Consider the following 13,797-nt stretch of genomic DNA (forward strand, 5'->3'; position numbering starts at 1 on the left):
CTCTTACACATGTGTATTATAATTTGTTCTTTTAGTCGCTTATTACAGCAACCTGGAAAGGAAAAGGAATGATGACACCTTTTATTCTTAATCTGTTATCAAAAGTGATGAATATCGACAATAGGTGAACCACTTGGTATCGGATATGAGCATCCGACTGAACCAACATCGAGTCGGATAATGTGGAAACGCTCTAATTCCTACGCAAGGGGAGGCGTGTGGGTGCACGCGCACGCTTCCAATAGCCTCTACCTACTGGTCTACTTACTCGCTCCTAGCCATGAAAATTATTGCTGCATTTAATTTATTTATTTATTTATTTATTTATTTATTTATTTATTATATTTCTCACCACAAACAATTAAGGACTTAACATCTATAACTTGCAAAACATTTTAGCAATATTATTTTGGGAGCTGGTGCCTGTACTAGGTTTTGTATTACAAGTCACCAGGACCCTTACCTCGAGCATTAAAAATTATAAAAATAAAAACTTTCAAAAAAAAAAAAAAAAAAGGTGATGGTGAGTACATAAAAAATTCAAATACAGCGCGTATACAAAATAAATAGCTTGATATGTATAACATTAAAACAAAAACAAATTATATGCTAGGGTAAATAAGAATGCATTAAAATATAAGTATAAAAGTGTGACACGAGTTTATGTTATAGAGTGTATGTTATGTATGTGTATTTGTATCTGAACGTGTGACTATATTTTCGGTGTGTGAGTCAATGTATGTATATGTGTATGTGCGCATATGTGATTGTGTGCGTGTGCGTGTATGTAAGTGGTTTTATATTCATATATCTTAGATTATCTGTTTTAAAAGATCTTTTTTTTTTTTTTTTTTATATACAACTTAGAATGGCAAACAAGCTGACGGCCCACCTGATGGAAAGTGGTAACCGATAAGCAGTACCATGGACATAACAGAATATACTGTTTCGCCCATGATACCCCCCCATGCGTTGCCATTCCTGAGGACTCAGGTGTTATTTCTGTACCCAGTAAATTCACGCCATATCCCACCCTTCAAACCGAAACACAGCCATGCAAACACAACTGCTTCACGGTTGAAACACGAATGAGACAGAGGTACCCAAGCAATCGACTTTTGTACAAAGTCGATTGCTTGTCTTCTGTTTTGTCATAATTTTGTTTTTGGAGCCAATTTTTAACTGAAGTTTTGCACTTGTAATAAGTTAGAGCATATATAGAAATTACATTATGCAATTTATTATACAGAAAGGGGGCAAGATAAGAGAAAATCTTTGGCAGAAGGATTTCTTACAAACAGTACTTTTAATTACAAGATGATTACGCTTTATCATAAAAGGATCGAAATTAGTCAGTTTGTGTTGCTTCAAAACTACTGATAGAATAAATAATTGTCTAACAGTAAGAACATTTGAGATTTTATACAATTCTTTTGTGGGATATAATAGTGGTTTAAAATAACAGACTTTAAGTACCGCTCTTTGTGCGCGTTCAATTTTTATGAAGTGCGATTTGGTAGCACCACCCCAAATAGAGATGCCATAGTTCAAAATGGATTGACATAATGTAAAATAAACCAACCGGATTATGTGTGTATCAGCAGAAAGACGCAATTGTTTAAATATATAGATAAGTTTACGTAATCTAGTAGATAAGATTTCAATATAAGGTTTAAAAGATAGATTTTGATCTAAGGTTATACCAAGATATCTAATTGAACTCGTGCTATCCAAGCAAAATACCCTGGGAACCGAAGAAGACCCGTCATACCCCTCGTTGAAAACAATTTTATATTTATTTGGTGGTGGTTGAGTAGAATTACGTATTGTAAAAGTCATGAATTTAGTTTTATTAAGGTTAAGAGTTAACAAATTATCATTAAGCCACCCACAAACACAGTTAAATCCTTTCTGAGCTATCTCAAAGGCAGCGGACCAGTTATTAGATGTAAACACTAATACAGTATCATCTGCATAAGATAAAATTCTACCATATTCGAGTTCTAGGTCACACAAATTATTAATGTAAATCAAAAATAAACTTGGACCCAGTATGTTCCCCTGAGGAACTCCATAAGTGACAGGTTGGTAGGAACTAGTAAGAGTGCCAATTTTTACACATTGAGAACGACCTATAAGGTAGGATCTAAATAAGGATAGTTGCGCATCCCGTATACCAATATTTTCGAGTTTATCAACTAATAAAGGTATCGAAACGGTATCAAATGCTTTAGCCAAATCAAGGTATATTGCTAAACATTTTTTATTATCGTCAAGACCTGCAACCACATAATCAACCAATTCATGAATGGCATCACTGGAAGAAACATTTTTTCTGAAACCAAATTGGTTCGGAGATAAGATATTCTTAGACACAAGATAACTTGTTAATCTATAATTTATAATACGTTCTAAAATTTTGGACATGGAACTAAGTATCGAAATTGGTCTATAATTATTTACACAACTACGATCTCCCGTTTTATGTATTGGATGAACAATAGCTTTTTTGAAAACGTCGGGAAATATACCGGATTTTAAGCTGAGGTTGCAAATATGAGTAAGCGGTGAAATGATAATATCTTTATATTTTTTTAGTAGTCCTACAGAAATACCATCCCATCCAGTTGCACAGTTATTACGAAGAGAGTCAATGAGTCGAGCCACCTCAAGCTCATCAGTTTCAACCAGTACAAAGGAATCTAGGGTAGCCGATTCAAGTCTATTTCTATTTGCTTTACTTGAAGTGCAAGATGTTTCTGCTAATTTCTTTCCAGTGTTAGCAAAGAATTGGTTAATATTATCTATGCTCTCTTGAGGATTGTTTTGAGAGCAAAGTAGGTCAGTTGCTATAGAATTGGTTTTATTGATATTGACGATATTTTTCATGACATTCCATACTTGCTTGACGTTGTTTCCAGCCTTCCGAAGCTCTTGTTTTTCATATAATATTTTAGCCTTTTTTATTATAGTGTTACAAAAATTACGGTACCTTTTATAAGTGACCTGTAATATAGCATCATCAGGCGCTTTTCTTAGTTTTTTATGTAGCCGATCCCTATTGCGCATGCATTTTAACATGCCAGGAGTAATCCAAGGTTTAATAACACTTCGTCTACGAGAAGAGATACTTAGTTTGGTATTATTAGATAAGGCTAACTGGATTTGTTTAATTAAATATGAAGCTGCTGTATTTGGATCATTAGTGGAATAAATTGGAGTAAAATCTATTTTTTTTAGAGCATTAGCAAGCCCTTCTTCATTAGTTTTATAAAAATAATTCTGTTTGTATATTCATTATCATTTGTTGCAATTATTGTTTTTATTCAGCGATATCAACAGTTACAAATCGTAAATATACTTCGCTTGTTTAAGGTCGTAATAGTAGCGGGTTTTTGCTATTGGTAGTTACATGTGATTTTTATGATAAGAGCGAACGAATAGAGACGCAATGTGATAAAGTCTTTTTTTCACTTGCTCTGTACAACCCAGTCGGCCGTCTCCAGCGATTTCACGTCACTGCTAACCGAGCGTAGCTGATGACTCACGAATAAACCCGAACGCAGCATTCTGTGATTTCATTAAAGAGTGATTTGTAGCAGTTTATAAGATGTGACGTATGATTTCACGTTGCGTATAATATTTCATTTATTATATTTGACCTGAAGCCTGTATTTGATCAGTAGGTCAAATACAAGGCTTAGAATACGTTTAAGCTACGTTTGTGATACTTTTACGTAGCGCAATTGATTTTTACATCCATACAATAACGCAACAGAGTGTATTTTACGCGCTAATCTCTAGAACTGGGGGAAAGGGATTGTTAGTAATGGAGACTGAGAATCCCATTGCTAGCAATATACCCAACCAGACCTCCTCGCGGTTCCCCCTGGAAACTATCATGGTTAATTCCTGATGAATTCATCATGATGGGTTAACTGGCCTGTTTTCATTCTCATCTATCACCTTTCACTGGTGCTCCGCCAGCGTATCCCGTTAGCGCGGCAGGGTTACCATACCATTTTCACTCATCAAAAAAAAAACTCTAGAACTAAATGTAATTTTCAATACCATTTTTTTATTAGCTGACAGATTATTTAATGGTGTAATTGTCTATTGTGTTGTTAGAGTATGTATGCTTTAAATAAATAAATAAAAACAAATTTATTTATTTATTTAGGCACAGCTACAGTAATACAATTCAAATTACATTAATTATAAAAAGCTTTATAATTAATTGTTTTAAAAATCCTTATTTGCTATGCACACAGTATTAGCTTATAGTAGTTATAAATAAACTATTAGTGGGAGTCATTAATTATTTGCATTTGATAGTTCATTACTTAAGGAATTTTATAGGCTGTTCAAATTGGGATCTATATCCCAATCTATATGTAATAACGAGACGATGTTTCACTTGTAAATTTAGTGACGTGTGCGTTGTTTTTTTTTCTAAAGCTAATCAGTAATGGAGATAGTCGTACTGCGCACTAGTAAAAAATGTTTGAAATAGCTACTAATGATGATAGATTTTTTGAGATTACAGTAGTGATTTAAAATTTTTGAACACACATACATGCATACATATCTGTCACGTCTGTCTCCCATTAGGGTAGGTAAAACAAATTTTTGAACATTTTAACATAATTTGGCGTTGTTGAAATACGATATTTAGAGTTACAAAATCGTTCGTGCATGAAAGTTACGTGAAGTCAATAAAAGAAGTCAGGCGTAATAATTATGATAATAGAGAACCACTGCATGAATAAAAAAAAATCGAATTCAACAAAATATCTATATTTTAATGTAATTTATTTTTATTTTTTCTCAATTTCAGACTTTAAGATTACTATTGGTTTAGTAATTAACATATCTTATTTTATTTTTGTTAACGTGTGTAACATGGTGAAGTATATGTTTTGAATATTTTAGTGCGTATTCACACAATATTAATAATAATATAATGTTTACTAAATTACATGACCGTATTTTTTTTTCCATCATTAGGAACAAACGAGCATGCAGCTTACTTGGTGATAACCGTCGTCTAGCAGCATCAGTGAAAATGTGTATTGATCGTCTTTTAAGAAGGAATATTCTCTTTTCTTGAAGGTTTAAAAATTATTATTAATTTTAACATTTATTATTTTGCTATCTCTATTACTCCGCTTTTCTCGCTAGAATTAAGTTAAAATATAGCAAGTCTACTCGTATATCGAATACCACTATTTATTCGTGTTTTAAATGTAAGCATCTAACATCTTTCGTAATAGTATTTACAATTATGTGTGTTTAGTTTACTATAGAACAAGTCACTTTATTTTATGCTACTTAAGTAGTGGTTTGTCCCAAATGAAGTAGTATGGTTCTTACTGGTTTTCTTCTATTTTATTCCTTTATTTGGTAAACCTAGAACAATAGAACTAGATAAAAGAGACAATGAAACTATTATTGAATTGAATTGACAAAATAATTATTTTTGATGTTAGGAACTCAACAATAGTTAGTTGGTAAAGTTCTATGAAAATTAAAAAATATAAAAACAAAACCCTAGATATTAAAGCATGGAGTTCTTCAAGAAGGGTGTTAAGGTTTCTTCTAGGTCGATAATGCCCACATGACACCCCTAGTATTGCAGGCATCCATACAGTAACAGTTTACCATTAGATTGGCTGTATGTCTCGTTGCCACTTTCGTAGTTAAAAAAAAAATTGTTGGAACAACTGAAGATGGTAAAACTTGCGTTTATTATTTTAGGAGACACTAAATAAAAGAAATGGCGAACTTTCTTTACAAATTTTAATGCCTAATTTTAATTAAGGGATGATTTTTTATAATTCTCCTATACTTATTTCTGTTGGTACATTGGTAACCCTTGTCCCCTTAGTTTTATATATAGTCATCATCATATCAGCCGTCTACTATCCACTGCTGCTGAATAGGCCTTCCCCAAAAGGGGGTATAGACAGTAGTTGTCACGCTTGGCAGGCGGATTGACAACCGCGGTTAAGCTTTGGTGATGTTCTAAGAGGGACGCTGCTGTCAGCCCTCGATCATTAAGTTCCCTTAGTCGCCTTTCACGACACTAACGCGAAAGGAAGGTTTGGCCTATTCTGTGCTGGGAAATACGGAAAATATTACTAAGAGTAAATAAAATTTTTCAAGACTAAGTTATAAAGTTACGTACCATACATATTTTTACCGACAAATTTATTCCTTAGAAGATAATTTTCGCTAAAGCTTTTAAAGATTAAAACGCTAAATGTAAATACAAATTTTTAAACTAAATGTGATAGATCTCCGATATTAATTTTCATCAAAAAATTGTTGTAAAAATTTGGTTTTTATAGTTACAGTATTTTCGTAAAAAAACATTTATTATTAAATATACCAGAGGGTGACTTTGTACAAAAGTCGGTTGCTTGGGCACCTCTGTTCCATTCGTGTTTCTACCGTGAAGCAGTTGTGTTTGTATGGTAGTGAATTTACAGAGTATAGAGGAATAACACCTGAATCCTCAGGAATGGCGACGCATGGGGGGTATCATGGGCGAAAAAGTATACTCTGTTATGTTCATGATACTGCATCTGTCTATAGGCGACGGTTACCACTTTCCATCAGGTGGACCGTCAGCTTGTTTGCTAAGTTGCATAAAAAAAGAAATTATTAAATATATTTGTTTTATTTAGACTATGGCCCAATTTTGTTAATAACATATTTGGGTCCCAGAATACTGCATAATTTGTATTAACATTAGGTTATAAAAGTACTTAATTTTAGTATAAGTTACGCAGTTTTGGGTTTTATTTAAAGATATATCAGCTATGTATGAAGTATAGGAACGACAAAATAGGGAAAAAATTGTATAATCAAATAAAAATTCTTTGTGTGTTTTCTGTGTGTGTGTGTCTAATGAAAGTTTTTTTTATAGTTAACGTTATAAATAATTTTAACATGTTTTTACATATAAATATATATGACACATTTGTTACATACTTTAGTTAGTGTTTGTGTAAATAATTGTGTAAAAAATACACTAGGTTTCAGTATAGAAGATAAACTTTAAATATGTTTCAGTAAGTTTCGGTGTCGGTTTCGGCCAAAATGAGACCAAGGCCGAAAGTTCGGTTTTGGGTTGTAAAACCTATATTCGGTGTTATATCCATAATATGCTCGAAATGTCAAATAGGAAAAAATTGTTTAATCAAATACAAATTCTTTTTTCTGGTAGCGGTCATTGGAATGGTTCTAATCCGTCATAAATTAATAGTTGAAATAATTTAACATCAAACAATGTAATTTTATGTTCAACTAACTGACTCGACAATGTCCAGTCCAATTTTTCTGTTCTGTGAGCCTGATGATGATTTCTATGGGAACTATTGGTTTTAAATTATTAGATTTGTTCGTTTGTTTTTCTTTTTTGTTTAGTGTTTGCACAAGATAATTTTGAGCTGTTTCTTATTTATAACATTATAGTCAATAAGTTGTTCTTAATTTATTAACTAGTTATTATCACTAGCTGTATTTTGCGGCTTCTCCCACGTGAATCAATACATAAAGTATCTTATATGCTAAGTTACGATATAACTTGCTTGTGCACTAAATTTCATTCAAATCCGTTCAGGAGTGTTTGTGTGAAAGAGTAACAAATATCCATCTTTTCAAATTATCGCATTTAGGTATAATATTAAGAATGACGTTTTGTTATATTTCAATATTGTTAGTAAAAATATAATTTTATTCTCAAGTTTGTTTCATAATTTTTTTTATTGTTGTGTTATATTATTAAATAAATCAGTATTGAAAATGTACTAACTACTGTATCTAACTCGTATTTGGATTTTGTTTTTTGTTAAGTATATTTATTTTTGTTTATTTAATGACAACAAGTTACAAAGTTTTATTATGTATGATATAAAAACAAAACTTAATCGTCAAGGCTTTATACCATGTACCGCATACATCGATATCTCTTTAGATAGAATACGGCAAGATAGTCAGAAATCTCCATTACTAATTCATGAAGTGATGAATAGATAGTATAATTTTTATACATTATATTAAAAATATAAAATAAAATATTACAAAAATGTGACCAAATTACTTAATTTTTTCGTTTTTAAATTGACATTACTTAATTCGAGGGTCTATCCTAATCCTAAAGTTATATAGTATTAGGGAATAAATTGAATAACAAATGCGCTAATTCTAATTTATAAATATAATACTAACCACGAAAGAATAGTTGTTTTTTGTATTACTACGCTTCGGTGTTAATGCTTAAGGAGTACTTATTTGCAATTTTAATTGTTTATAAGGATTTTTTTCGAATTACGCTGTTGTTAACTACTTATATTATTATAATGTCTTATAACGTCAATGCAAAAGCTAAGAACCTGGAACATATCGACACGCTCGTGAGTGGTTATTTAAAACAATAAAGTTTGGAGAACACCTCTTTGTTTTATTACCTATACGATTGTCAAATTTTAATCCCAAACATTAGTATTGTAGTCACCAATGTGATTTTGCTATGACGCTCACCCAACTCTATTGTTTAGTTGTAGGGTCAATAAACAGCAACGTCAAGGGCGAACTCCATTTCATTCAGACGAAGAGTGGCCATCTACAATTGATATATGAACCGTACATATTCGTGACAGACAGTGTGCGCAGTGGCAGAACGTTTTGGAGATGCATGGAGTACGGGAAACGGTGTCGGGCGAGAATTACGTCGAAGAATAACGTGTTGCGAATAACTAACCCGGTGCATAATCATATTGATAACCACCTGCAAAAGATCGCCCGGAAATACGAACAGGGCGAGGTAGTCACTTGCCCCACTGTTTAGTACACTTTGATCTCTAAATGAGTGTTTTTTATTTTTATTTTAGCTGTATATTTTGTGTGTGATCGTTTTAAACATACAATCATGTCTTTTTCCATAGCTAATAATAACATGCGTTCATATTTCCTAGAATTTCTTTTTATTTTCATTACATTCATTTTTTACACAAGGAACTAAACGTAAACCCGTTTAGTCGAGAAAAGCTAGTTTTTTTGTGAATTCTGTTATCTGAACATTTGTCATTTTTTATTTCCTTTGTAAAGTTATTGTAATGTATTTATACTTTTTACATGTTGACTATAACAGAATATTAAAAAACATTCTTTTTCTACTAGGACTTGAATATTTAATGTGTCTGTTTATTTTTGTTTGTTTTTATTTATGATGAGGAATTCAATTAACTATTTTTGAAGTGAAGGACTAGGACAATTATTTTACTAATAAGCAATGTAATTGACGCTGTCGTGTGTCAGACTTTTTCATTTTAAATCTTGAAATTTTGTTAGTTGTATTATATCGTTTCATAATTCGATGTAGATATTTAGTTGAACCTACTAAAGATTCTTCTAATTTAATTGTCAAATTGTAAGGTAATCACAAAAATTAAGTACTGTAGTTACATGAAAGATTGTGATCAAATAGCTATAAGAACATAATTGTAATGCATAAATAAAATAATGAATTTTAATGAATATTTTATTTTTTTAACTGTCTGACGTGTTATTTGCATGGATTGTAATATTTCCATTGAGTATGATGGAACAGGTGTTTCGAGAGACGTGCGCTACACGGTTACGAGGCGCGGAGCACCTGCCCTTCTAGTGGAGGGATACGGGTTCGTTGCTCGGAAGCGGCGCGGTGCTCGTGTTTACTGGTCCTGCCGCAGACGCACCCAGGGCTGCCCGGCTCGGGCGCTCACGTACGAGGGACGACTACTAGCGAGGGTGGCGGTACACAATCATTCACCGCATACGCCATATATAAACGAACACACGCGAATAGAGAGTCTGATTGAGACTATTTCATCCAAATGACTTGTTATATAAATAAATGTATAATAAAATTCGACTTTTTTTATTTGTAAGCATGTGACTGTGGTTTGGAAATCATGATTAGTACTTAACCAGCATGACTTGTCTGTCTGGGATGTGGTTATGTATAGTGACGGGGGTGGTGTTTTACAGTGGAGTTCGTGATATCGAATAGAGGCCGGCGACACATGAGACTCGGTGGGTTCTCCTTTTATGCTGAGAAGGTGTTCCCCGAGAAGAATAAGGTGCGGTGGCGGTGCACGCGGCGCACGTGTCGGGCGTACGCGCACACTTTGCACGACCGTATCTTCGCTCTGAGTAATGTGCACTCACACGAGCCCCCGGCGGTGTTACCGCCTGCAATTGCTACCGCTACCGCTGCCGCCGCCGCCACCGCCACCGCCACCGCTACTGCTACCGCAGCCGCTCAGCGCGCCTTCGCGCAAGCCGCGCTCGCCGCTCAAGCGAAGGCTATGCTCGACGACTAATCCACGCATGGCTCGAATAATTATCTAATACTTACGACCGATACCAATACCTTATCCGATTCTTAAAATAAGAGTGATAATGTTATTCTCATAATAGTTATTCATATACTTAGTATATTAACACATTACATTACAAAAGTACTATTGATTGTAAAAAGAAAACAATGAAAAGACGAAGGCAAGAATCTGTAAAGGAGTACAATTGCTTTAGATTTATTCTATTAAATCAATTACCAGCATAGACAGACCAATCAAAAGTACTTTTTACTGGCTAAGATTTTGGCTTTAACGTCTACATATTTGGAACGATAAGATGCTATTTTAGCTTTAAATTGGATTTATGATTTATTGGCGTTGGTCGTGTGTTGCTAACTAAAAAGACTAACAGGTTGCGAAAGAATATTCATGAACAGTTATGAGCGCATAGAGAGATGTGTGCTCTGAATCTGAAACTGGTTCATTTTTGTGAAGTCTATTCCTAGTGTAGTCTATTTTGTTATACTTGATAAAATTAGTAAATAATCTTGGCTTGTCTTTTTCTACGAATTTAGCCATATACGTGTCTGACACAGTTTATATATAATTAAGGGAAAGCTATTGTTGTACAAATGATTCTTTTGTCTGCTTTATTATGCTTCAATATTTAAAAAAATACAACAGAAAATAGTCAGAAATTGTTTTTTTTTTATGTTTTATTATTTCGATAAAGATAGGCCAAGATAATTTACTAAATATGTCATGTATAAAAAAGATACGAGTGCTGTACTTACTGACAAGAGAGGTTGTGTTGAAGCTGATCTAGTCAATGTTTTTAAATAGAATTTATTTCTATGGTAACTTGCACAAATATGTAGTTGTAAATGAACTACATGTCTTCATGTTAAAAATGTCATCTAATGTACCTAATACCTATTGTGCTTGTCAATACTAATGATCTCAGTAGGTTTAACCATTGAGTTTAACCTAATCTCTACATACACGTGGTTTTAATAATAATTGATAATAATTCTGTTAGAGCGTAATTGTAATGTCACTAACAATTTTAGCAATAAATTATTAGATAGTTATAATCCAGTATCTGCTTCTATTGGTACTGTTCTTTGTAGTAGAATGTGTGTTTAAGAGAGAGCTTATGTCAATGGTAATAATAACCTGATATTAACTATGTCTAGTCATATAGTAATATAATACAAATAATATCTAATTTATATATATTTTTCGCGTAATGTCAAGTGAAGTTGAACAAATAAATAACATTATTTTTGTGGCGTTGAAATCTAACAATTGTATGTATATATGTATTTACTGTTCTAAAACCAATGTGATTAGTTCCAATAATAATTAGTTTTAACAAAATAACGCTTTACATTGCATGCCGTCGTTGGTCAAATTGTTGTTGAATTTAAATAATGTGGAATTGTAACGTAACTTTTGTTTCAATATAATGTTTGTTTCTGTAGAGAAGTTCGTGCGATTGTGCGTGGGTCCGGGCGGGCGGCCGCGTCTTTGGGTGCGCGGGCGCAGCTTCTACGCAGCGCATACGATGCGGTCAGGCGTCGTTCGCTGGCGGTGTACGATGGGTGGCTGCGGGTGTAAAGCTTATACGCAGAAGGGCACGCTACACAAGCTCGTCGGTGAACACAATCATACCACGCGTTGCGGTCGGCGGAACGCTGCCGCGAAGCAGGTCAAGTTAGAAAATTCCACCAGCCTTGCGCCATCGCCGCCGACGCCGTTGCTTTTACCGCGGATGCCCCGTTTCGACTTCCATAACTTCGACCCAAATGCTTGGGTGGTACGTTATTAGTGAGAGTACAAATAAGGTTATATATATAAGTCATCGAGCCAGTGAATTTGAGAAATTATAAAAGATATTAGTTTTATAAATTCAAAATGATGCCCATCTTTCTTTTGATCTGATCGATTCGATTCATCAGGCTGTTAATATCTATTTAAAAAATATATTTTGGAATGAACTATTTTGATACATTTTATCAATAATGGTAGCTGGAAAAGCTAGCTATAGCGTTCAACTTCGGAGGTGATTCAGATTGTTCCCAGTTAAACTCTTTTTTTTTTTTGTGAAGGAGTGGCTGAGGTAATCAAAATTAGCTTCCCTTTGTCTTCAAATTGCTGTCCAGATTGGTAGATTTAGTTGTAATCGTGACATAATGTTCCTTCACTAACTGGTCATTTCCAATGTTAAATGTCTATAAGTTATTACACCTTAAAAGCCTGATTTTTTAAATCAAATTAAAAAATATATAAGTGTATCCTTTACTGTGTTTACTAATGGTAAAAAAAATAGTAAAAAAATCAAAACGATATTTTTATATATTTATTTTGAAAAAAAAAAAAACATTTGGTATCATTTTTGATACTTTAGGTATTACGGTAATCAAAATATTTAAATTTATTTAACAATGAAATAATGCAAACCCCGGTCACAAATTTGAAACTTCAGGTATTTAAGGGTTAATAAATCTCGGTATGTGTTACTATTGTTCAAAATATTCGTAATATTATTATTAAGTTCAAAAAATTTAACCTGCCTATAATCTATGATTTATGAATTCGTGCCATGTAGTTAGTTTTTATGCTAGTCTCAAATGTTGTAATATTTTATGTATGTGATTTTTTGTGATAATACACTCATAATCATGTAGATCAGTGAATAAGATCTCATTTTATTTAAGTGCCAAAATATCGTATTAATGTGAGTCGTGTAGTAGGCATAAAATCACAGTAGGTTTTAGTAAATAAGATATGATGAACTCCTTATAGTTAACAGATATAGTCAAAATATTTTTATGCATGTGACCAGTTTTATTTTGATTTAGTAGAGTACTGTGATTTTCCTATTATACTGAATACATTTTGTTATTATTTTATTCGGCTTTGTTTTATAGCAGAGATAACAAAATTGAATTTAGAAGATAATTGTCGAAACTATGTTTAGTATCCTTGGATATGATCTCTAACTATATTACGCAACGAAATATTAATTTTTACTCTTATTTATTGTAAAATATTAGAGTTTTATTCAAGTCTTAGATTAACTGAGTGCTCACTGTTGAATACTTGTTGCCAAATATTTAGTTCAATGTATGTGCCAAATAGGTATTTAATTGCTCATTCGACCTATCTCATAGAGAAAAGTATTTGATGATCACTATATTTATTACATTACCAACCTGTACGTTATCTTCCTATTAGATATTTTGCATCTTGAAACGATGAGTCGTGTATGTGTAATTGTGGTCAATAAAAAAACAAATGACTTCATGTGTTATTAAATTCTCATAAATTACCTAAAATAAAATTTCCATCAATGTACTTTGTTTTATTTAAATGAATAAACTAAAATTAAACATCTTTCCAAATGTTTGTTTCTATCCTTGATTTTATGTATGCATGTTATTTTAAA

The 13,797-nt window shown here is 32.7% G+C and overlaps 1 protein-coding gene across 50 annotated transcripts in view; it reads left to right on the top strand.

The window, feature by feature from the left end:
- Positions 1 to 13,797, top strand: part of LOC113518763 (modifier of mdg4) — a 362,824-nt gene that overhangs the window by 18,930 nt on the left and 330,097 nt on the right. Inside the window, exon 5 of one of the 50 annotated variants that reach the window (XM_052892491.1) lies at positions 11,831 to 13,702. The exons of 46 other annotated variants lie outside the window; for them this stretch is intronic. In XM_052892491.1, coding sequence (XP_052748451.1) covers positions 11,831 to 12,177 — 347 coding nt within the window. In that variant the 3' untranslated portion in view covers positions 12,178 to 13,702. Of the gene's footprint in view, positions 1 to 8,564; positions 9,540 to 9,616; positions 9,901 to 10,035; positions 10,386 to 11,830; positions 13,703 to 13,797 lie in introns of those variants that run through there. 3 more of the 50 variants (XM_052892493.1, XM_052892497.1, XM_052892496.1) reach the window with 3 other exon arrangements.

This window comes from Galleria mellonella, unplaced genomic scaffold (genome assembly GCF_026898425.1).
Source record: "Galleria mellonella isolate WM207_F2 unplaced genomic scaffold, CSIRO_AGI_GalMel_v1 utg159, whole genome shotgun sequence".
NCBI classification, from domain to species: Eukaryota; Metazoa; Arthropoda; class Insecta; order Lepidoptera; family Pyralidae; genus Galleria; species Galleria mellonella.